General features: G+C 41.6%; 2 protein-coding genes across 5 annotated transcripts in view; one reads left to right on the top strand and one right to left on the bottom strand.

Moving 5' to 3' along the window:
- Window positions 1-9206, top strand: part of rnf44 (ring finger protein 44) — a 46037-nt gene extending 36831 nt beyond the window's left edge. For 3 of the 4 annotated variants that reach the window (XM_084331591.1, XM_084331592.1, XM_084331590.1), the window contains exons 6-11: window positions 665-826; window positions 3202-3317; window positions 4330-4411; window positions 4535-4656; window positions 4762-4861; window positions 5312-9206. In XM_084331591.1, coding sequence (XP_084187717.1) covers window positions 665-826; window positions 3202-3317; window positions 4330-4411; window positions 4535-4656; window positions 4762-4861; window positions 5312-5374 — 645 coding nt within the window. In that variant the 3' untranslated portion in view covers window positions 5375-9206. The remainder of the gene's footprint in view (window positions 1-664; window positions 827-3201; window positions 3318-4329; window positions 4412-4534; window positions 4657-4761; window positions 4862-5311) is intronic. The other variant, XR_014620624.1, reaches the window with a different exon arrangement.
- Window positions 9207-9752: 546 nt separating this feature from the next.
- The window catches only part of faf2 (Fas associated factor family member 2), a 59133-nt gene continuing 43799 nt past the window's right edge, over window positions 9753-25086 (bottom strand). The window contains exons 8-11 of the mRNA XM_084332381.1: window positions 24578-24755; window positions 17963-18134; window positions 12452-12595; window positions 9753-11148 (exon numbers count right to left, since the gene is read on the bottom strand). Of these exons, the coding sequence (XP_084188507.1) occupies window positions 10966-11148; window positions 12452-12595; window positions 17963-18134; window positions 24578-24755 (677 nt within the window). The 3' untranslated portion in view covers window positions 9753-10965. The remainder of the gene's footprint in view (window positions 11149-12451; window positions 12596-17962; window positions 18135-24577; window positions 24756-25086) is intronic.

The raw sequence follows: 25086 nt of genomic DNA, 5'->3' as shown, positions 1-25086 counted from the left end.
TTTGATACTGTGTTAGCCGTAACATGTTGTCACTTGTCACTGACATAACAGCCCTAATGCTGCAACTGCTCCCAGCCAAAGAGGATGCTAGACACTTTGCATTGTGGGATAGATGGGACAGTTTATGATGACTTGAAACATGGGGGCAGCTAGTGTAACGGATCGTAGTTGATCCATGATCCATACGGGTTGCATGTCCGTTACCAGCATACGAGATCCGAGAAGGCAAAAGCAACTCATTCTCCCCAAAGTATTTACACAATTAATCATTTATTAATGAGTAACTGAGAATGAGTCCTGTATTGTTAGCAAATTAATTGAATTGCAGTTTATTTTTACATATTGCAATTAAAAGTGATTTCAGCACAACCCTTGTACTGTACTGTACATACACTCTCTCTCTCTCTCTCTCTCTCTCTCTCTCTCTCTCTCTCTCTCTCTCCCTCTCTCTCTCTCTCCACAGCAGCATTTTCCTAGTGTCTCTCTTCACAGCAGCATTTTCCTAGTGTCTCTCTTCACAGTAGCTTTTTCTTAGTGTGTGTGTCTCCTCAGCCTCTGCAGAAGGTAGAGAATGAAATGAAGTTAGTGGACCTTTTCTTAGTCTCTCTCTCTCTGTCTCTCTGTCTCTCTCTCTCTCTCTCTATCTCTCTCTCTCTGTCCTCAGCCTCTGCAGAGGGTAGAGAATGAAGTGGACCTCAGAGGGGACCAGCACCCACTAGGGACGTTCTCTTACCCTCCCTCTCATCACCCACCAGCGATGCCTCCCTCCCTCTCCCTACAGTACCTTCCACAAGAGTCTCTTCATCAGGAGCTGCCCTTTGGAGTGGTAAGACCACCACTAACAGTCTCTAGTTACAGAGTGGTAAGACCACCACTAACAGTCTCTAGTGACAGAGTGGTAAGACCACCACTAACAGTCTCTAGTGACAGAGTGGTAAGACCACCACTAACAGTCTCTAGTTACAGAGTGGTAAGACCACCACTAACAGTCTCTAGTTACAGAGTGGTAAGACCACCACTAACAGTCTCTAGTAGGGATGTTAACAATTAATCGAAGATCTATTGATTGATCGTTAATGATTTACTCGAACACATGACATTTACTCGATCTACTATCAAACAATGATATGTTACAATGTTGTCGGCCTCTTATTACATTGTAGCCATCAGTAGAATGGTGTATTTTCAAAGCATGTTTCAATTAACAGATAGAGGGCGCAATATAACTATGACAAGGAAGCAACTACCTCTGTCTGGAAAATTCTCATTCTGCAAACCCATTCTGCAATCTGTTAATAAAGTTTTCAATCAATCAATCCCGCACAGTGCAATACTCCAATTCAGCCATTGGCAATTCAGCCATTGGGTGGGTGGCGCTGCTGAGTGGGCCTGTGACGGTCTCGTGACCCAAATTCCTGAGGGGCCTGACAGCGCGGGGGCCTGACGGTGTGGGGACAGAGTGCTGGGCTGACGTTCTGCAGATGGATGCTTCTCAGCGTTACCGGTGCTTGCAAGGTTGCATTGGTGACAGGCAGCTGGACTGCCCTAACGACTGAAAGCTATATGTTACCGTTCGCTTATTGCCTCGTTTGGTCTGTGTTTGTTATGGCTGGACTACGAAAAGGCCTTTACAGTCAAGCTGTTCTGCCAGTCACTGACATTATACATCACAGGGAACTAAAATAACACGTCTGTGTGTTTTAATCATGACTTCTATGTGTCTCATTCTGTCTTTACGTGTCTCATTCTGTCTGGGATGCCCCGATCACGTTTTTTGCCACCGATACCGATCACCGATCGTCTATGAGTCATATCGGCCGATACACTGCCGATACCGATCGTTTTTGGTTTTCTTATAGCAGCTGGCAGTATTATACTGTAGGTCTAACACAGGCATTCTCAAAGTCCGGTCTAAATTATCTAATCTAATCTTAGAAATTAAGTAAAGTGAATAGTACTGGGTGTTAAGCATAACAGTATCTAAGTTAATTTACTTCTGACCTTCTGACCATTATAGTCAAAGTATTTTCCTATGAACTGAAACTTATAAGATCTTCTCAGTGTTCAGTTACACCTATGAAGCACGATAGCTAATTAGCCAACAGCTGCAAAAACAAATGATGTCAATTATGTTATAAGACATTGATATCAGGAGCTATCTGTAGCTACTGCTAGCCGGCTAGATAACGTTAGACAACGCCTCATGTATTAAACTAACGTGAATAGTTGGGTCATTTTGTTTAAACAGTAATGTTAGCTAGGTAGCTAACATTAGCTCACGGAACAACAATAGCTAGTTAGCCAACAACTGCGAAAACAAATGCCAAAATGATGATATCAGACGTTGATATCAGTAGCTAGCCAGCTAGATAACGTTAGACAATGCCTCATGTATTAAACTAAAGTGAATAGTTTACTGGGTCATTTAAGCGATCTGGGTGTCATGAAGAGCGCTATATAAATCCAAGCCATTATTATTATTATTATTTAGTTGAAACAGTAACGTTAGCTAGGTAGCTAACGTTAGCTCACGGAACAATGATGGCTAGTTAGCCAACGCTAGCCAACAACTGCTAAAACGAATGCCAAAATGATGATATCAGACGTTGATATCAGGAGCTATCAGTAGCTAGCCAGCTAGATAACATTAGACAACGCCTCATGCATTAAACTAAAGTGAATAGTTGACTGGGCCATTTTGTTGAATGCTTCAGTTATGTTGAAAGAGGTGCTCATGCACTCGACTCTTGCCGGAGCATTTGTTGACATGGGTCTGTGAGGGGGAGGGGGGTGTGCACTGCAGCAGCAGCAGCTGTGTGTGCCTGAGAGAGAAGACGGCGAGTGAGAACTCCGCTGAGAATTGGATCATGTTTTTCACGCGCGTCATCGATCGTTTTTCACGATCGGTGAAAATAAAGCATTATCGGAATTCACGATCTCATATTTATACTGAATGAGGGGGAGGGGGGTGTGCACTGCAGCAGCAGCAGCTGTGTGTGCCTGAGAGAGAAGACGGCGAGTGAGAACTCCGCTGAGAATTGGATCATGTTTTTCACGCGCGTCATCGATCGGTTTTCACGATCGGTGAAAATAAAGCATTATCGGAATTCACAATCTCATATTTATACTGAATATCGGCCGATGCCGATCGATCGGGGCATCCCGTGTCTCATTCTGTGTGTTTATTGTTGTTTCTTTCAGCCATATCCTCACATGCTGCCCAGGCGAGTGAGTGGACAGAGGTACCGGTTACAGCAGCCTCTGCCCCCTCCCCCTCCCCCTCCATCCTACTACCCAGGCTTCCTCCCTTATTTCCTGTGAGTAACTATGATCACACCATGATTCTGTGGAACACACACAACATCAACACAATTCTCATAATTTTTGCTCTTTACACCACCACACTAGATTTTAAATGAAACAATCAATATGAGCATTAAGTGAAGACATTCAGCTTTAATTTTAGGGTATTTACATGCTAATCGAGTGAACAGTGTAGGAATTACAACAATTCCCCCGTTTTAAGTGACCAAAAGTAATTGGATAGTTTGCTGCTGAGCTGTTCCAGGCCAGGTGTGTGTTATTTCCTCATTATTAAATTTACAAGGAGCAGATAAAAGGTCTAGAGTTCATTTCAAATGCATTTTGAATCTGTTACTGTCAACTCTCAATATGAGGTCCAATGAGCTGTTACTATCGGTGAAGCAAGCCATCATTAGGCTGGAAAATCAAAATAAACCCATCAGAGAGATAGCAAAAACATTAGGTGTAGCCAAATCAACTGTTTGGTACATTCTTAAGAAATAACGCACTGGTGAGCTCAGCAACACCAAAGGACCCGGAAGACCACGGAAAACAACTATGGTGGATGACTTTCCCTGTTGAAGAAAAGACCCTTCACAACAGTTGGTCAGATCAAGAACACTCTCCAGGAGTTATGTGTATCTGTGTCAAAGTCAACAATCAAGAGAAGACATCACCAGAGTGAATACAGAGGTTTCACCACAATATGTAAACCATTGGTGAGCCTTAAATACAGGAAGACCAGATTAGAGTTTGCCAAAAAACCAAAGAGCCAAAATTGTGTCAATGTCCAAATATTTATGGCCATTTAGCTCTTTGCCAAAATATTAAATTCAACGTAATGCATAAGTGCAGTGATGTTGTGCTATGCTGTCTCACTGCACTCTTTTCTACTACTATCCAAAAAACCAAAACAGTAATACTATAGGACAGAATGGACAATCCATTCTCGCTAAAGGGAAAAACGTAGCGTGATGAACCCATTTCTCTCTCTCTCTCTCTCTCTCTCTCTCTCTCTCTGCTTAGGTCAATGCTTCCGGTCCCTCCAACAGCGGTGGGCCCAGCCATCAGCCTCGACGTGGATGATGTAGAGATGGAGAACTATGAGGTGAATATGCCGGTTCGCCACAGTGAGCACACCTGTCTGAACAAGGGTGTTGTCACATGTGTATATATATATTTGTGTTAGATATGGAGCTCAGCTTACACTGACTTCTCTCTCGTTGTGCAGGCATTATTAAACCTGGCTGAGAGGTTGGGTGAAGCGAAACCACGTGGACTCACTAAAGCCGATATAGAGCAACTTCCGTCCTATAGGTTCAACTCAGAGAATCATCTATCTGAGCAAACGCTGTAAGCCTCTCTGCTTTATGCAATGCCCGTTTACATTCAGTCCATATGGGACTAAACATCCAACATTGTCTCTTGCATCCTGTAACCTCCTATTCTTCTCTGCAGGTGTGTTGTGTGCTTTAGTGATTTTGAGTGTAGGCAGCTACTTCGGGTATTACCCTGTAACCACGAATTCCACGCCAAGTGTGTGGATAAATGGTTAAAGGTGAGTCACCTTACATCCACTGTTCCATCGCCTGTAATCGGGGTTCCCGCAGGGCCTCAACAAGTCTTAAAAAGGTCTTAAATATGTGTTGGATTAGGAAGTTACTTTTATGTTGCGATCACTTCTCTGTATCATGTTTAAATGTGTTTGGGAAATGTCTGGGCTGCAAAGTAAGCAGTAAGGTAAGACTATGTCTCCCTCCCCCCCCAACAATTCATATGGAATTACTTCTTTCATAGTCATTTTCTTTGATACTTCTTTTGTCAGTATAGCCATGAAATATGTATTAGATTCTATTCAAAGTGGTCTTAAAAAGTCTTAAATTGAACTTGTTGACACCTGCAGGAACCCTATGTAATAGTTCTCACTACTACTTCTTCAAGACCTTCATTACTTTATTATGTTTATTAAGTTCTTAACACTCAAACCCGGTTCCCTCTCGACTTCCAGACCAATCGCACTTGTCCAATATGCCGCGCGGACGCGTCGGATGTCCACCGGGAGGCGCAGTGAGTGCTCGGGTGGAAGAAGCTGCGCACGCCAGTCTGTCCCGAATGCTGGGGACACCTGACATATGTCGTCCAGTAGATATAGCTCACCCAACCCCCACCACTCCTAGTCCCACCTCAATAATAAGCTCCATGTCCGGAGCCTGTTGTACCTCTGCTGTGCTTCACTGTCCAGAGTCTCATGATACCCACTGCCCACTGCAGCCTATAGCCAGAGTTCTGGGTTTGCCAGCCACTCCGATCTCTGCCCCCGTGTCGCAGATTCCAAAGATTTTACCTACAATGCATTGTGTTGCTGCTTTTGTTTACACGGTTTATTTTATCTCTTAAGTGGTTTTGATTGTGGTTTTCATGACTAGTGGGAGACCTGCATTGGGAGAGGATGGAGGGAGATGTGGGCCTAGAGCGGCAATAGGCTTGGACACCTTGTGCAATTAGCATAAATAGGAATAATAGGAACACTTCAACATGGGTATTGCAAACAAAGGCCATTGCCTGCGTTCGGAGGCGACACCTGGCCATCATAGATGCATGTTTGTGTAGGTGTTGGGCAAAGTGACTTGTTAATAATGTATGTTTGCAATAATGTATTGATGATTTCAACAGTTCTACCCCCTTTTTTCTTTTTAGATTTACAAATGCTATTGTGAAAGTATGACTTGCTGTGGTTCTAAAGTACCAATTCTCTTAAGCCTGGGGTTGTGCACTGCACACGATGGAACATGCACCCGTGAGGGGCGTGTCCTAGTCCTACCCTTCATACTCCACACAGATCGCCGTGGGTTAACGGAGGAAGAGATGAGGTGACGAGACGTCTTTGAGGAGGGCGCTTTGCTTGGCGGAGTAAGAGTGGAGGGAACCGCTTCTTCTCATGGTCGCCCGGCGTAACTGCACAAGTGATACGTCCGTCCTCCGCATCAGCGTTTGTCCCTCTGGCAAGTGTGTGTGTGCATATTTGTGTGTATGTGTCCTGTTGACAGAGCTGATGCATTGTGTAACCACTGGATACAGGGCAGCATGCTGGGATTTGCATGGACTGTTGATTCAGACTAGCAATATTTTAATCAAGCATTTGCCACCAAATCTCTCAAATACAAGAAAAAGGAACCGAAAAGAAGCAAACTTAAAAGGACTGCTTGCTTATTCAGAGAGAAGCGCCAAGAGGGAAGCATAGCATGTAATTCCACCTTGACCTTTTCCTCATCCCAAAAGGCCACGCTGATGACCGAACGTTGTGGAGGTCTGTGCGGAAAGCAATATGTGCAATGAGTGGCGAGTTTGAATGAGCGTTTTCTTCCCGTTTTTTTGGAAGACCAGGCTTTTATTTCTTTGTTTGTGAGCCAAATATCCAATATACAGAATATAGCCTACTCTTCAAGATTTCAGATCTGCCTTTTCACAACCTTGACAAGCACAAACCTATTATTACTAATCTAAAAAAAAAAAAAAACTCCTGTAATTTCCACTTGTTTTAAACGTATACTGTTAAAAAAGAAAAGAAAAAGGGGTTTATTTATTATCAGTTTAACAGATTGAAGGAAACACTAACATTGTGTCCGGTATGTGTTCAGAATCCGGCAACTTGGCTCGGGTCACGGTCTCTGTCCGTGGCCACGGTGTTGTAAGATATACATGGTAGCTTAGCTTCAGTGTGAATGGTTTTAGATAAAACTTCTTTGTTTTGAAGACAGAAGAATGTTGAAACCCTTGTAGAAGTCACTGGTCATAACTCCCGCTTAATGCCCAGCCAACGTATTTCACGCTGATCAGGAAGGGGTTGACAATGCTGTGACTCTGGAGAGGTCGGCAGTGTAGAAACTGCTCCGACTTCTAGCTCCCTACTCCTGTTCACACTTTCTAGCGGGAGATATTAGGGCAAAAAAAAAAGAGACATTAAAAATTAAACGTTCTACGGTTGCCCCGGTGAGCACTGGTAGGCAGTCGTTACCCTTATGATTGCTTTCTTGTGTAAAGGGATCTTTGCCATGTTTTTTAGTGAATGTGAGTCTTTTGACGTGTGCCACCTTCAAGAAAAAAAAGCCATTTTAATAAGTTAAAACCCACAGCTTTGAGAATTAACCTACATGTACATATCTACTCGCTGGCATATATTGTGAGTTTGAAGAAGAGAAGAAAAAAAAACACTCAGGGCCTCATAAGAAATAAAGGAAAACAGTCCATTTGTAACGGAGACGCCATGAAAGGGGTATATTTGAATTTTCTTGGTAGTTTTCCTCAGACCATAAATAATTTTAATATAATCAATTCTGATATTGTTTTTTGTCGGGATTAGTAGATATATCATTTAAAGACAGGCATGCAAGAAGAAAAAAATTAAGACCAATAGACGTGATGAATATTGACATAAGAGGTGATGTATACACTGCAACTCATTACAAGTGTATTCATACCTGTTAAACTTTTGTTGTGATCCCATTTTAACTGTGCCATGGTGCACGCTATCCTACCTAAATCACTTCAAAAACTACTTCAAAAAGGTGTTTGCATGATTTTAAAAAACTAAATAAAATAAAATGGAAAAAAAAATAAAGTAAACAAGCGTGTATCTAGGAATCTGGTGGGGGGTGGCTATTTACCGGTGCACAATATGCATGCTTGTCGACCAGATCCCAACTGATCTTTAGCTCTAGTTGGCTTTGGGCTCTGGAAGTTTGGATTAATGCTCAGCTGATAACTGCCATGCATTGTACTGCACACATTTGTAATAGAACCGAATGACTACAAGATTTTATTGCGCTAAGTTCATTTTATAAGCGGAAGAGAAGAAGAAAAACAGGAGGAAAAAAGAGGGGGGGAATAATCAGAATTCTTGAATACATTGTGTTAATGTTATTTGCCCTAAAGACTGAAAATTACACTCCCGAAACTACTGTAGTTATCAAAAAGCCATAGTGGAAAGAAAGGTGCTAGATGTTCTGCTTTAGGTATGATACTGTCACTCGCGTGAATGCAATAGTTTGTCATGGATCTCATGTATTCTTAAAGCATGTTATACTAATACCCCTAAACATCGTCAGTGAAAATCAATATAGTTTTAAGGAAATAAAAAATATATATCGTCATACTTAGTTCAGTGTAGTAATGTACCTGCCTCTTGCTCATAGTGTATCAATATCTTAAATGTATTATTCACATCTAGATACCTTATCTCACTGAAAGTGTAGCACCATCATTTTGGGAGGTAAGTATTTAATTGACAATATCCAACTAACCTATTAAAATAAAAAATAAAAAGATGACCCCCCATTATGGCCTAAATTATTACAGATTTTACGACAACTGAAAAGTCTTGTAGTCTTTCTGTTTGACAGTTATTGAATAATCTCACAGCTTGTGTGGTGCAAAGATGTGTTCCAATAAGCAGCTAAAACGTATTTAGGACTTGTGATTTATTGATTGCTCTGTAGATGCCATTTATTGTTTACCAATGATTTTTGCTGTGGTGGGATATTGGTTTGTTTACTGTTCTTACTCCCCCTGGCGTCTAGGGCCCCTCCCCTGAACACCAGACCACCCACCCGCCAGCAGAGACAGGGGCATGTGTTCTGTGTTCGGCAGATATTTTGCTTTGATACTTTGCACATTTACAGTTACCTCATTTTTGCCATGTTTGTATTTGGGGGGGAAAAGAAGACTACTAATATATATTATATATAGGAAATGGTTCTTATTAATGTTATAATTTTTCATTCCATTGGAATCATTTTGTTTGTAGCATTTAACAACTAGTTATAGTGTATTATATATACATTGTATACGGTTTGAAATTTTTAAGATTTGTACTTTTTTTAAATGAAAGTTGCTAGTTCTGCTTTACCGAGTAGTGCAATCATATTTTTTTTTATTGTTGTGGCTGATTTGAGAGGGTTGTTCACTAATAAATGTATGATGTATACCAATATCACATTTGGCTTATGTCTTACTTGTCATTAATTAAACACAGGCTCACTCTGGTTGTAGGGCTGTCCTCATCTAATTGACTTAATCAACAGATTTGTAAAATTGTTTCCCACACGCAATCATGCAGAGGGACTCCTGTAAATTGTGTGCTTACCAAAGCTGTGCATGACTTGGAATGGGAAAACACAGGATTCATCAACAAAATCAACCAAGACTAGGAGGGCAGCCCTATATTCCAGTGACACCCCATTCCAACCACCATCTCATTTAGTCACAGCCCTCAAGAGCCCTGGTCACAATAAAAGGTTGGTTGACTGATAAGGTCAGACACAACAGGTTTACGATATCTTATAGCCACACTTCAATGTTTGGAAGAAATGCAATCGGGTACTCTGAACTGATGCTTATATATACCCCCAGGAGATTTAATACAAGTACTATACATTCTCAATGAACTGACGTCACTTTTAAAATGTTTAATTTATAGTTGGAAAATTACATCTTTACATGACCAGCCCATTCAGATGTTAGACAGGCAAAATAGGCATCTATGAAGAACCACAGGCACACTATGGGCAGACTGGTACTACACTAGAGACGAAGCCACATAGAAAAGCTGTGGCCTCTTTTCAATATCCTTTTTAAACTTGTATGAACTTCAGGCAGTCCCCAACTCTACCCACCAACCCACATTTGGTCATTTCATGACAATTACATAGTCAATATGATTGCATTAAAAAACAAAAACAATAAATGTTAAGTGTGTTTCATGTTTGTTTCATGTTTGTTCTTAAATATCTAACCTATGTACAGGGCATGGCTCATTTCTTTTTAACAGGGTTCCCACGTTTTCTAAATGTCCAAATCCCCCCTCAACCTACTCCCTTAAGCATTACACTTGTACTCTCCATGATGAACAAACGGCACTGACGAACCCAACTTGTAACCACTCATCTTGCTTCTGTGTCCAGAGAGCACATGTGCAAACTCCAGGCAAAACAAGGGTGTGGAATTCAGGGAAAGAAAAACACAAAAATCAAATTTCCATTCATATATTAAAAAAAGAGTTGAGCAGGCGTTCATACTATAGGAAGAATCCATACACGTCCATCCTTGTGTCCTACATGAGACGTGAGTACCGTGCAACACACCTCCCTCGCCTAGTCACTAGCTGTGAGTGAATATGGAATATGATGATCGTGGCTGGTTTAGCACACAGATTAAGCTCGTTTCAGTAAATTAATGGTCAACCCAATGCTGAATCGCCACTACACAATATTATCAATGAATACACTCTCCAGACGGGTGGATAATGGGAGTTAATCGTTTTGTGATACAGCGATGCAGGGGAAGGAAAGACAACTGGCCTCAAGGACAAAAAAGAAAATGTAGCTACAGCTAATGGGATACAGAGAATCCTTCAGCCGATACAAAGATGATGAGTTGAAGAAAGGACTTGAGACCGGTGGTATTTATTTGATAAAAGTCAAGACTTTCCAGGTTATTGGGAACCCTGTAAACAACCAAATCTGGACCTGCTGCGGGGCGTTGACACAATGGTGTTCTCTCAATGATATCCCTTGTGCGCGATGGCTGTTCAACAGAAGAAGGGCGAGTGGGTGGGAGGAGAGTGGAGAGAAATACATCTTCCATGTAGAGGAGGCGTGTTACGCATTAATCGTCTGTGAGGTCCTGAACAAAAAGGACTTCGGATCGGCTAAGTCCCGCCTCTTTCAGTGTTGGTGGGTTGGGCTGCACCTCGGTCGGAAGGCAGGGCAAGACTTTGCGGGGGAAGTTTGTAACTATCTGGAACTTCTCCGGGGTTTCTTTCAAAGAGAAGAGGAAGTCGTATATAACCTGGAGGAGAGACAAGGACATTAAGTGGTTGTGTTGATACAGGTTTCACTTTAGTAAAACGACAAGCTACGAGGCAAACAGCAAAACGTGGTGGTCTGGATGGTTTGTGGTGGTCTGGGTGGTTTGTGGTGGTTAGTTGTGGTAGTCTGGGTGATTAGTTGTGGTAGTGTGGGTGGTTAGTTGTGGTAGTCTGGGTTAGGCTTGGGCGGTATGACGGTATACCAGGATATTTCAAAATCCCGCCGGTATGATTCTCAATACCGTGACGTCACAGACTCAGTGTAATAGAAGGAAACCCATTTGTGATTTGGCGCACAGAGTTGATTGTAGTGCACAGCACGCGCCAGCAGAGGGCAGGGCAGTCCGTCTTTCCCTCTCTCAGTCAGAGCTCAGCAGAGCAGGATGACGCAATGCGCGTATTCCTTTGGGTCTGCATGAGTGGACTCTGGGACACGTTGTTTAGGTACCGGTAAGTTATGTTATGGTTAAGCGATTGGAAGATGAACGTATGAGATATGAATGCTGGTAGTTATGTTTGGTAAAGCGTTCCAGTTCGACTGTGTGCGTATTGGCTTCGCGATTCACTACATTGGTTTAACGGCTTAAGCTGGGTTTTGATCATCACATAATCAATGCAGAATGCATTTTGTGCGTCTGTATGTGTAGTTGTGTACTACTGTCGTGAGTTTGTGAGTCATATTGCTCTAATTTCAGCCTCCGTTATACGTTATTTGTTCCGTATGACTCGTTTCATATCGGTGTGTCTCGACTGTGCGCGCTGATTTGTTTACATCGGCAACACGGGTCGCTAAGGAGGTTGAAGAAAGTGCACTTTTAGGTTGAAAGAACGGCCCCAATGTCAACGTGTTTCAATATAAGCGTTATGTATGGTGATAACGAGTATATTGTCAACTTAGCTCCGCTCCCCCCTCCCCCCGCTGATGAAAATAAAAGTCATGGGTGCTCCAGTAGCACACCATGTTACCGCGCTGCGTCGCGGGACTCCGTGCTGCGTCACGGATCTGGTTGACTCCGAGTTCGATTCCCGGACTCGCCGTCATTTGCCGAATGTCTCCCCCTGCTCTCTCTCCCATTTCACCCTACAACTGTCGGTCATGCTTGACCAGAAAAGCGATAAACGCTAAAAAATAAAGTTTTAAAAAAGAAAATAAAAGTCATACATGTCAGCATGGTATGACGGTATGAAAAAAAATTATACCGCCCAAGCCTAGTCTGGGTGGTTAGTTGTGGTGGTCTGGGTGGTTAGTGGTGGTCTGGGTGGTTAGTGGTCTGGAAGGCTCACCGTCAGAGACTGTCCGAACAAGAAGCGTCTCTCTACTCGGGTGTCGTTAGGCAGCTTGAACACTATTTTGACACTTTCTGGGTCGTCTGCAGGAGGCTCCACAGGAAGACACTCTGACTTCCTCTCCTTCTCCTCCTCCAACGTCTGCAGCCACAGGAAGCACAAACATATTATTTATTATATTATTAATTAATTAACACTATCAGTGCCGACCTTGTTTACCCCGTTGAATGCCATCATCCACTTCAATGTTAGCGTTAATTAAATTATGGCTATGTGTCTAATCTGCCCATCGCTTATCAATGACTTGTTTGCAGTCAATTTTTTTTTTTTTTTTTTTACTAATCGGTTCATATCCTTTTTATAGCATTTCGAAAAGCTATCGTTCTATCGAAAATGTTCGGAAAATTGAGAGATTCCCCCCATAAACGCCATTTATTGGAATATTCTCGAATACACTAGACACGTTGTCATTTGTCGGCCTATTTATGAATAGTTTTCAAATAAACGCTAGATTATCGATAGTATATGTGTACTTATGCACGCTATAGAGGCGGGCTGAAAAATCTATTCTCTCGTTTCCTCAAGATCACACACACACACACGCTGTTATCTCAGTGAATACAGCTCCGATTACCCCAAGACTGGTAACATAGACTCCTTACCTTAGATCAGATGTTCTCCAAAAAGATTATTCCAATTCCTGATCGCCATTCCAAATATCGATCGCGTTTATTGATTGATTATTGGCTGCTGTAAATATATATTCCAGGCTGCTTTCCGTCTCGCGATCAGATCCCTCATCAGATCCATCGCCAGCATAATGGAGCCAGTTGGCTCCACCTCTACAGATCCCACAGGGATCCAGCAGTATAATCGACTGACCTGCAGTTACACAGGAAAAAACCGCCCCCTATCGTCTATCCCTATCTGAGCTCCTACAGGGGCTGCTGTACCAACAGAGACTCGGTTGATGAAATATGAATTCAGATCGCTATTAAAAAATAAAAACGGCATTTCTCGTCGTCGGCACTCAACGGGGGGTCTGATAAAACGAGAATATTCGTCTTCGGCATTCAAAGTGTTAATGAAGTTTATTTAAAACAATAAAATAAAAAAACAGAGTTTTTTTTTGCTGTGGAATTTTTTATTTTTTTATTAAGCAAGATAAAATAATTAATCTTTCCATTTATTACAAGTTTAGAAAGAACCCCACACTATGTCAGCATGATATCATTCCTAACATCAAATCTTGGTCGTGTGTAGATGAGTAAATATGAGGAGCAGGGTTCATATACTTTTCTTCATCAAATTCCATGACTTTTCCATGATATATATAGTGTGATTTCCATGTGAGATGACCAAGCTGTGTTAATGTAAAAGAAAACTGCTTCTTTGAATGTCCCAGGTCTTGTTTTGTGAAGAAGATACCACCATGACTAGACCAGGCTTGCCAAGTGTGTTATCAATACTTATAAACAGAAAGTGTCTGCGCGGACAGCAGAGATATTTTTAGGTCTGTGCAGCAGAGTTGCAGTACAGAGTAGCTTAAGTTTAACTTTCACTTTGAGAGTAGGTTTAACTTCATGTGAAGGAGGGATAGAAGGCTCTAGAGGTGACAAGACAGGTTACACAACGATGGCGGAGGATTTGGCAATATTTTGGATTAAACCCCACAGCAGCTTCACTTGAGGAGCTCAGAGGACCAGTCCGGACCAGTCCAGACCAGCAACAGTATGTTTGCGCTAAATAAGGCTACAGCTACATTGATCCGTCAATGAACGGATAGAAAAATTATGGAAGGTATTACTGTCTGTTGGTTTATTTTTTAATTAGAACCTAATGTCAACTTGTCTGTCCAATAGGAGTGTAACGATGCAACCTCACAACGATTCGATTACGATTCTTCAGGCAACGATTCAATGCATCATGAAATCTCTTCATTTGACCACGATTCGATTATTCATTTTCTATCAGTTAATTCCCCAAGAAATGTTGAATACACAAATGTGGCTGGGGGAACTGATTCACTCAGCATGAATAGACTATAGGTCAATAAAAAAAAACACAAAAAAAAACATTGATTCTAACATTCAAATCGATGCATCGAATCGAACACATTAGAATTAGGGATGCACGATAATTATCGGGCTGATATCAGCAATTATGACGTCATCCCGATAAAATTATTGATAGCTCTTGTACACTTGATTCAACAACAAAGCAGTCGAAAGCCGAAAACGGTCGAAAATGTGGTTAGTTGGAGTTTGGATTTTTATTTTTACAACCGAGGTAGGTAGATTACATTTTTAGAGACTAAATTACCGAAAAAAGGTACCGTTGGGTACCGGTATCGATTCACAGGTACCGGTACCGTATCGGTTCAAATGTGAACGGTACCCATCCCTACTGACAAAGCACAATACCGGTTGGTTTTTAGTTCACTCATTGTTCAGGGAAACACATTGTTAACACTTTGGGTGCCGGGAAACGCTTAAACACATCATTCCCGGCCATGCTCAAGTTGCCGAAGACGCTTTACAGCGTCTTTAATATCAATATTTCAAAAATCTGGGATCGGATTCATATGTCCCCTCCGCTGGCCTGAGATCCACCAGGAGGACCCACTAAGCTCTCTGGCGGTTCAGGAGCGCCATCTGGTGGCCGATCGGCGCAATCGCTTAACAGGAAGTGCCATAGAGGTTGTGCTGGACGGCCGTATTACTTCCGGGCACTCGCTATAGGTCCCGGCATTCTAGCTCGTCACAATACACAGCGATCGATTGCCAATAACTCGATAAACAACATGATTTGGACGTATATACCATTATACAAGCTGGAGATGGACCGGGTAAATCTACATCCCATAATGATAAAATTTCTACTCTACGATGATCGCCCAACGGCGCGCGGAGACTGGGGTGAGTTTTAGCGTGTAAAGTTACCGTCTTCGATACTAACTGCTAGGGGTGGACGGTATAAACGGTATACGGTATAAACGGTATGAATTTGCTCTACGGTATGGATTTTGAGTATACCGTGTAACCGGTAGTGCAGCTCTAAAATAGCAATGACGTCATGTAACCACAGCGCGACTATTTCACTGGCATTTGCCCCTAAAAATAGATAGAATTAGTCATAGATAATAGATATGTGCGAACTGGAAAAAGTTATTTAGGAGGCTTCGCGCAGTGGGCGTGCCAGCCCCTACCGCACGCATGTAAACACGGGTCTAGTAGTCTAGTGGGACGGGACACGGGAGCTGTCGGCGTCTCCCTGAGCTAACGTTAGCTTAGCTACCGTTACAAAATGACCCAGTCAACTATTCACTTTTAGTTTAATACATGATGGGGCATTGTCTAACCGAACGGTATCTAGTCGGCCAGCTACCGATAGCTCCTGACATCAACAAACGCCCCACAAAGTCTAGTACTAGAGACGTGTATGCTACCTGTTAGCTCACGTTAACACAAGTTAGTTCACCGTTCAAAACGAAATGTCCCATTGAACTAAATAATTCACTGAGGCGTTGTATTAACGTTATATATGCAGTAGCTACAGATAGCTCATGATATCAATGTCTTATAACACTGATTCGATGCGTATTCGAGCTGAGGGCTTGCTAACGTTATAATACCAATACAATAGGGTCCAGGTGCAGCGCCGGAGAATCCTGGCCGTAGCTCTGCTCGAGGCTACTCGAGTATAGGTCCAGGTGCAGCTCCGGAGAATTCTGGCCGTAGCTGGAGGCTACTAGAGTACACACAGACAGTGGAGCTTGTTGCGTGGTGGCGATGTCTCGCAGATAATACCAGTACAAGTCTAATTATATAATATATATATTTTATAAAAAAAAAAAAATTATATAAAATAAAAAAAATTTTTTTATCAAAAACGATGATACCGTGATATATACCGTTACCGTCTATGCTTCAAATTATACCGTGATATAAATTTTAGACCATACCGTCCACCCCTACTAACTGCTATTATCAACATTTGACCCACATTAGATGATTGGTATAACGCTGCCCACGGAATTATAAACGCCCCCTAGCCCATCCGGTCAACATCAGATGACGTGTAGTAACTTCTAGAAGTACGTCTAGTTGGAATTTTTTATATCGCGCTGATTGCCATAAAACTGTATTGCATCATCAATATAATGTATTTGGGGCTATAGATCACGTTCTGGAGAAAGCTGCAGAAAGAGATGAAAACATACTTATACATTAGACCATACTTTACTATGAATATGTGAATGAAAAAGTTTAACGTTGCTACACAATGAACAATACATATAGGACTTTGAATGGGCCCTAATAATGGCAATGTAGCAATAGAATTTAAAAAGTTATAGACCTGCAAAGAAGGGGACTTTCTCTATAGATAAAACGATAACTATCGCGATAAATTATTTCCTCGAAATAAACATGAAACGTGGTCACAAAGTTTCGATATATCGATTTTCCAAGCTTGGATATGAGCACACGCACTAACAACCAATCAGTGAAGGAGATGGCCGACAGCGGAAGGAGACGTAGAGCTCAAGTAGCAAACGAGGCTGGCTAGGATAATTAGCTTGCACGGCGCTATTTTATAGTTTACCTGCCGAGTTGGTGTGTGTTTTGAATTCTGAGGGTAACCGTTATAGTAGTGTGGGGTATACGGTGGACGTCGTTGCAATGTATTGGGGCGGAACAGAGTATTTTATGGTCATATTTAGTACATCGTCATGGAATACACCGCTTGGAAACGAGGCTGGCTAGGATAATTAGCTTGCACAGCGCTATTTTACAGTTTACCTGCCGAGTTGGTGTGTGTTTTGAATTCTGAGGGTAACTGTTATAGTAGTGTGGGGTATACGGTGGACGTCGTTGCAATGTATTGGGGCGGAACAGAGTATTTTATGGTCATATTTAGTACATTGTCATGGAATACACCGCTTGGAAACGAGGCTGGCTAGGATAATTAGCTTGCACGGCGCTATTTTACAGTTTACCTGCCGAGTTGGTGTGTGTTTTGAATTCTGAGGGTAACCGTTATAGTAGTGTGGGGTATACGGTGGACGTCGTTGCAATGTATTGGGGCGGAACAGAGTTTTAGAGTCATATTTAGTACATTGTCATGAGATACTCCGCTTGCTCTGGCTAACTGCTAACGTGCGCGGACTGATGACGACATCAACTCGACTCTCGAGACATTCGCAGCAGCAAAACAAGTCTATTAATAGCCCGTCCATCGGCGCCGGGCATAAGAAGTTAATTAAACTTGACAGACATTATATCGACGATAATTATCGATATCGAGTTATATGAAAATAATTTTATAATTTTATCGCGATAACGTTTTTGGCCATATCGCCCCTGCCCTAAATGTACCTGACATTCCCAAAACCTTTTGAACACATATCATCGTCCATTCACTTTTCCAGGCTTGGAAAAAGTATTATTCAAGGACTATTCCAGGTTTTCCACAGCCATATGGACCGTGGAGAGAAACGTGTCTCACCCTCTGTCTCCTCTCCTCGGCCAATACGCCCTGCAGGACCTTCTCCTCCTCCTGCCTCTTCAGATCTTGCTCCTCTCTCTTCTTGCGGTCTTTCTCCTGGTCAGCATGGAGGGAGGCCAGATAGGCCTCATCCTGCTGCTGCCTCAACACCTGCGTCTGGTTTCTCTCCTCCCTGGAACAAAAGCACAAGACAGTTAAGGCGAGACACCCCAGGTGAATAGGCAAATATACTTTTTTTTTGTTGATTTTGAGATTGTTATATTTTGCCTCCTAAACATGTCTTCTATGAAACTAGTGACAATAAAACGTCATCAACACACATTTAGTTGGTTTATTTTACTTAATTTTGCCTTATTGCATCGATAAATGTGCACATATTTAATGGAGAAGTGCCTCATTTGCATATATGAACATAAAATTCAGAAAACTAGCAATATATTTTTGTATGTATGTACATAACAAACTGGGAAAGTTTCATAGTGATGTCTATTCAAATATGTTTTGCCTATTAGGGGGTACTACACTGTACTAGGGATGGGTACCTTTCACATTTGAACCAATACCGGTACCTGTGAATCGATACCGGTACCCAACGGTACCTTTTTTCGGTACTTTAGTCTCAAGAAATTTAATTTACCTACCTCAGTCGTAAAAAAAAAATCCAAACTTCAAATAACTACAATTTCGACAGTTTTCGGCTCGTCATTGCTCGGACTGCTTTGTTGTTGAATCAAGTCAAATCCTAGGTAAGCATATATTGTGCGTGTGAACGTTGACATGAAAAGTATATAAAAAAATAAATAAAAAAATCGGTTTCTCACTTGATTCGATACTCTGTAGTACCGACGTGTTTCGGTTCGGTACCTCAAAAGTAGGGCTGGGCGATATGGAAAAAATTCATATCGCGATAACGATATGATAATTTTATTTTATTTCTCGATATCGATAATTATCGAATTGTTATAAGTATAAAAAAAATAAAAATAAAAATTTAATTTTAACAACAGATGTATGTTTATTTTGCAGCAATTCTTTGTCATTGCCGCCATCTTTAGTGTTACATCCCCTCACACTCCAGTTCTCAGGCTGTAGCTGGTTTAAAAGCTAAAGTAAACCGGCTTCTCTGCTGGCTGTGGCTCCAGAGGAGTTGAACAGTTCTGGCTCTGCTAGTTTATTTTCGATCTTTTGGCGCTTTTTTGGTGGACAAACCACCGCACATGTGCACTGTGTACTGTATATTTGAATACCGTTATGTCACAAATGTATCAGTACTAAATACCTATATGTCCCTATGCCATAAATGTCATGTATGTTGTGTATGTCATAAATGTCTATATGAATTGAAAATGGGGGACCCTGATGGAAACAAGACAAACGTCTTTCTCAGGTCTGCATCCCCTTAACAATTGTATGTATTGAGCCGTACTGTATTGTACCCATTCTGCAATCTGTTAAATAAAGTTTTCATTCATTCATTCATTCACTCGTGACTGGAGTCTAGTTCTGCTAGCACACATAGCCTACTGTGTACAGACGGTTTCAAAATGTATTTTAAATTAGAAAGCAAACAAAATAAATGGACAAGAGAAAAAGAAATCTGAATTTGGTCAGTATTGTCATTTGGACAAGCAAAGCCATTACTTTAAGTTGCAGGCAAGAAAGACAAGTCTGTCCACTGTCTCTGGTTTTAAAACTGCCCTGTTGCAGGTAAAAAAAAAAGAAAAAAAAAAAAAAAAAAAAAAAAGATTTTTTTTTTTTTTTTTCCGATATTCGATATCGATTATTCAAATATATCGCGATATTTATCGTTATCGTTATATCGCCCAGCCCTACTCAAAAGTACCGAATTCGGTACCCATCCCTACACTGTACTACACTGTTTGTAGCCTGTGTGTAGTTCTGTTCAGTTCAATAACATTATTGCCGTATTCAGTTATCAGGCATGTGTTTAGGTTGTCAATTACTAATGGTTTGATTAGGTGTTGTGTTTGTAAATAGCTGTTTCAAAAAAAATGTATGGCATTTTACAATACAGAACTATGAAGTTTTCCCAAAAATGAGTTTTAATGAGTTTTTCCTCATACTCTGAGCCAGAAATCTCCACTTCAGTAGCACTCACATACACCAAACCTTCCAGTTCTATTCAAATCTATGTTATGAAGGTATTTACAGAAGGGTTTGTTGATATCGCATTCATACCCTGATTTAAATCACATTTTATTCCTAAAAACATGGCGAAATATGGAATTTTACCATAAAAATTGACTGAATGAAGTATTTTCTGATTTATGGAGTGATAAAGAGATATCAAAAAACCCCTCTGTAATAACCATTGGCTCTAATATGTCAACAAAATGAAACTATAATTTTGAAAATGGCTTTATCCAATGTTCAGATTCCTGTCCTGGAATTATATGCAAATTAGTGCATATTTAAGTAGACCATGCCTCATTTGCATATTTAAACATACAATTTCAGAAAACTTGTAATACAAAAAAGTCTCGTCTTAACACTTTGAGTGCCGGGACACGTCTTTTCACGTCTTTGCTGGCCATGCTAAAGTTGCCGGGGGACGCTGTACAGCGTCCTTATATCAATATTTCAAAAATCTGCGATCGGATTCATAATGTCCCTCCGCTGGCCTGAGATCCACCAGCAGGACCCACTGAGCTCTCTGGCGGTTCAGGAGCGCCATCTGGTGGCCGATCGGCGCAATCGCCAAAACAGGATGTTGAATAGAGGTTGTCATGACGACCGTAGTACTTCCGGGCGCTCGCTATGGTTCATGTGACTCTGGCTCGTCATGCTACACGGTGATCGATTGCCAATAACTCGATAAACAACATGATTTGGACGTATATACCATTATACAAGCTGGAGATGGACCGGGTAAAAATATATCCCATAATGATAAAATTTCTACTCGACGATGATCGCCCAACGGCGCGCGGAGACTGGGGTGAGTTTCAGCGTGTAACGTTACCTTCTTCGATAATAACTGATATTATCAACATTTGACCCACATTAGATGATTGGTATAACGCTGCCCACGGAATTATAAACGCCCCCTCGCCCATCCGGTCAACATCAGATGACGTGTAGTAACTTCTAGAAGTACGTCTAGTTGGAATTTTTTATATCGCGCTGATTGCCATCAAACTGTATTTCATCATCAATATAATGCATTTGGGGCTATATATCACGTTCTGGAGAAAGCTGCAGAAAGAGATGAAAACATACTTATACATTAGACCATACTTTACTATGAATATGTGAATGAAAAAGTTTAACGTTGCTACACAATGAACAATACATATAGGACTTTGAATGGGCCCTAATAATGGCAATGTAGCAATAGAATTTAAAAAGTTATAGCCCTGCAAAGAAGGGGACTTTCTCCATAGACAAATAGCGCTGGCAATCTATGGTATATCATTAATTTAACCTTAGGCAACCAAAGTGTTAATATAAGTAATCAACTGGGGAAGTTTCATTGTGATATCTATTAGTTAAATTTTTTACCCTAGTCACCTGTAGTGTCTCGCCTTAAGGCCTGAATATACTTCCCGTGTCCGCAGATGCGCGTTGGTACACGTGACGTAATTTTCGTCAACGCTCTTGTCTGCGCGGATGTCACATCCGTGTCCGTGTGCAAGCCAGATTTTTTAACCGTGCGGTTACCTCCGTGAATATGCGCGCAGACTGTGCATGTGCCCAGCTGTCATAACAAAAGCACTCGATGCGACACTTCCGGACACCAAACACGGACTATAATCAGAGCCTCATGCGCAGCGTGTCTGCACGTGTGCGACGTGTCAGTTTTCGAGTATGTTGGGGCCTTTAGGTTGCTGCACTGGTTTCACACCCCTTCTCTGACAAAGCCCCAGCTGCTTGAGTGATGGCTGGCCTGTTCACCTGGTTCTTACCAAACTTGCTGTGTAGCATCTGGGTACCAACCAGGGTACAAAATAAGTACACGACCCAGCGCCATTGGCTTGTAGATTTATTGTTTGGCGATTAGAATTTAAGGTCTGCCCGCCACCTGGCGGCTAACAAAATACACTGCATCTACGTAATGGGTCGGCTGTGCTCGGCGTCAATATGATGCGGCGGTGTGTGTGTGTGTGTGTCACATGTCCGTTCTAATGTTTACAAACAATGAACCTTTAAATGTAAATGAGATGCGCTCTGCTCACGAGGTCAAGTTTGTAAAATGAGACGCACATGAGGTCTTACATCACCTGTTCTTTAGCCTACAAGAAAACCCTGCAATCGCGTTTTTGATTGTGCTCTGATATTTTACTATTTCGCATTTGATTTGACCAAATATGTGGAGGCATATTCCCTGCAACAGGTTCAAAGATAACTTCACATTTATTGGCAATTCGTTTCCTTATATCGCTTCCTCCAGGGTTCCAACTTGTGTTGACAAAATGCAACCCTGCTCAGCTACGGAGAATCAGCGCTCTCTCTCTAGACTAGAAAGGTGCACTCTTTGTTCACTGGGATCCCAAAGTGCTACCCTACATGGTTAAAACAGTTAAAAAAATGTAAATAAAATTGTTATTAGTAAAAAATTAAATAAAATACAGAATAAAAAGATAAAAATAGAACATAGTTTAACTGACAATTTAAAAACAAGCGCAATAAAATTAAAAAGCTAACAGTCGAAGGCCTTTTTGAACAGGTAGGTTTTCAGGCCTGCTTTCTCTCTCTATCCATCCATCCATCCATCCATCCATCCATCCATCCATCTATCTACCTCTCTCTCTCTCTCTCTCTGTTCAATGATTTAAAGTGGCCAAACGTTACAATATAAAAATACTAATTGGATTTTTGGCTGGTAAAAAATCTGCCCGGCTGGTAGTTTTTAAAATCTACCGGTAAGTCAAAAAGTTAAGTTTGTTCCCTGGTACCAACATCTTTAAATATGTCATTTAGATCAGTGTTTCTCAACTGGTGGGTCGCAGGGCCATTTTGAGTGGGTCGCGGATGTGCGTGTATATATATTAAAAAAAAAATTATACTTTTTTCTCATTTATAATTTTTCTTTTGCACTACCTATCTTTGTGAAAGTGGCTTCTCAGCTCTGGTCCAGCTGAAGACAAAGCGGAGGAACAGATTGGACATTGAGCATGACCTCAGAGTTGCTTTGTCTACCATCACCCCAGACTTTGAGACTCTTGTCAGGAGCAAACAACATCCCCAGTTATCCCATTAGTTCCCTGGGATGTTAAGCTAAGAAGTCTGCTAAGAAGGATATATTATTTATTATTATTATTATTATTGTATTTCACTGTGTTTTTAGCCTTTAGTTGCACTTTTGTTGCAACCCGAGTTATCCCATTAGTTCCCCCAAACTTAGGTATGTTATGTGAAGCTAAGAAATCTGCTAAGCATAATATTTATTATTATTTTATTTCATTGGGTTTTTAGCCCTACTTGCACTTTTGTTGCAACCCCAGTTATCCCATTAGTTCCCCCAAATGTAGGTCTGTTATGTTAAGCTAAGAAATCTGCTAAGAAGCATATATTATTTATTATTTTATTTCATTGCGTTTTTAGCAATAGTTGCACTTTTGTTGCACTTTTTTGTGTTTACTTCATGTTTTTGAAAGATTGCGTATTACTGCAAATAATATATTTTTTTAACATAAATCATAGTGGTTAAAAATGTTGGGTCGCGACTTAATGACTAAGGAAAAAGTTGGGTCCCGAGGCTAGAGCAGTTGAGAACCACTGATTTAGATCATTGATAGGCCAAACCACATGACCATCCAATTTAACTTGCGAATGCATTGTCCGATTTGCACCAACGTTGACACATATAGCAGGAAGACCTGTGAAGTGTTGAGTAATTTGGCCTCATGGTGGCGCTATTCCCACAAAATAAATGATAACTGCAGCCGGGTAGCGCAGCGGACTAAGCATCCGTCTATCACCGCAGAGACACTGGTATCGAATCCGGCTGTCAGCGGTGCCTCCGGCTTGGCCGGTCGTCATACTGACACAATTGGCAGTGTCAGCAAGTGGGAAGCCGGCGGGGGGTATCCTGGTCGTTGTAAACAGCGACTCCTACAGGTCGGTCAGGGCGCCTGCACAGCAAGGGAAGGAACTGGTGACGGTAGTGTGATCCTCCCACGCGTTACACTTCACCAATGAGAGTCCGCGCTGTCAGGTGAAAAGAGGCTGCTGGCTGTCTCCTATGTATCGGAGGAAGCATCTGATAGACTTCAGGGCTCCCTAGACCGGCAAGTAGGGGGCAAATGCACGCAACGACCAGGAAGGGGAGGGGGGAATTGGCATAACGACTAAATTGGGATGGGAGAAAGTTAAAAAAAATATATACAAAAATAAATGATAACATAACAGCTTGCCCGATCACGACGATATTAGAAATGTATTGTTACTATGTGATATCCTAGCGTTGTGAGACGTAAAACAGCATATGACTGGTTCTTTATGCAATTGGTCTCTGAACTATAAAACAGGGCTCCTGCCAATTTCAACAAGTTAAATTTAAGACTTTGAGACCTAAACCTAACATTCTTAAGACCGTTTCAAGACCCTGCGGGAACCTTGTGTGAAGTGAAGCAACGCGCCGAGTTCCCATACCTTTCAAGGCGTTCTGACATTAGATATGTTTGGTTGGCCTCCATGATGAAGGTAAGTTGGTTGATGAGATCCTCTGGCTGGATGAGGCCCTCCAGCCTGCCAACCACGGTCATCTTACGGTCCTTCAGCATGATCATGGCCAGGAAGGGATAGGTGTTCTCCCGCAGCGCCTGGGACACTGAAACCAACCCACAAAAGACCAATTCAACGCGTCAAGCAGGTCCTGGTGCTCCTCACATCACAGAGTGCACAGATGAATTATGATGAGTTTGACCTAATCCATCCACTGTTGCATTATGGGGATGTCCCTTTCACTCGCCGGGTATATATCTACACACATTTTGACAAATAAAGGCCGGTCTGAATTAATTATTTCTGCCGTTACCACAGGTGCAGTTGTTTTTCTTTTCAACATAATTTGCAAACATAAGCAAAACTTGGGAAATGCAGCAGCAAGACATGTCTCCATTCTTTCTCCCTCTCCCAGGCAATTTAGATTGACGCACAAC

The sequence above is a fragment of the Notolepis coatsorum genome, assembly GCF_963971535.1.
Source record: "Notolepis coatsorum genome assembly, chromosome: 16".
Classification (NCBI taxonomy): domain Eukaryota; kingdom Metazoa; phylum Chordata; class Actinopteri; order Aulopiformes; family Paralepididae; genus Notolepis; species Notolepis coatsorum.
Note: the sequence above shows the minus strand (reverse complement) of the source record. Positions and strands in the feature narration are given on the sequence as shown.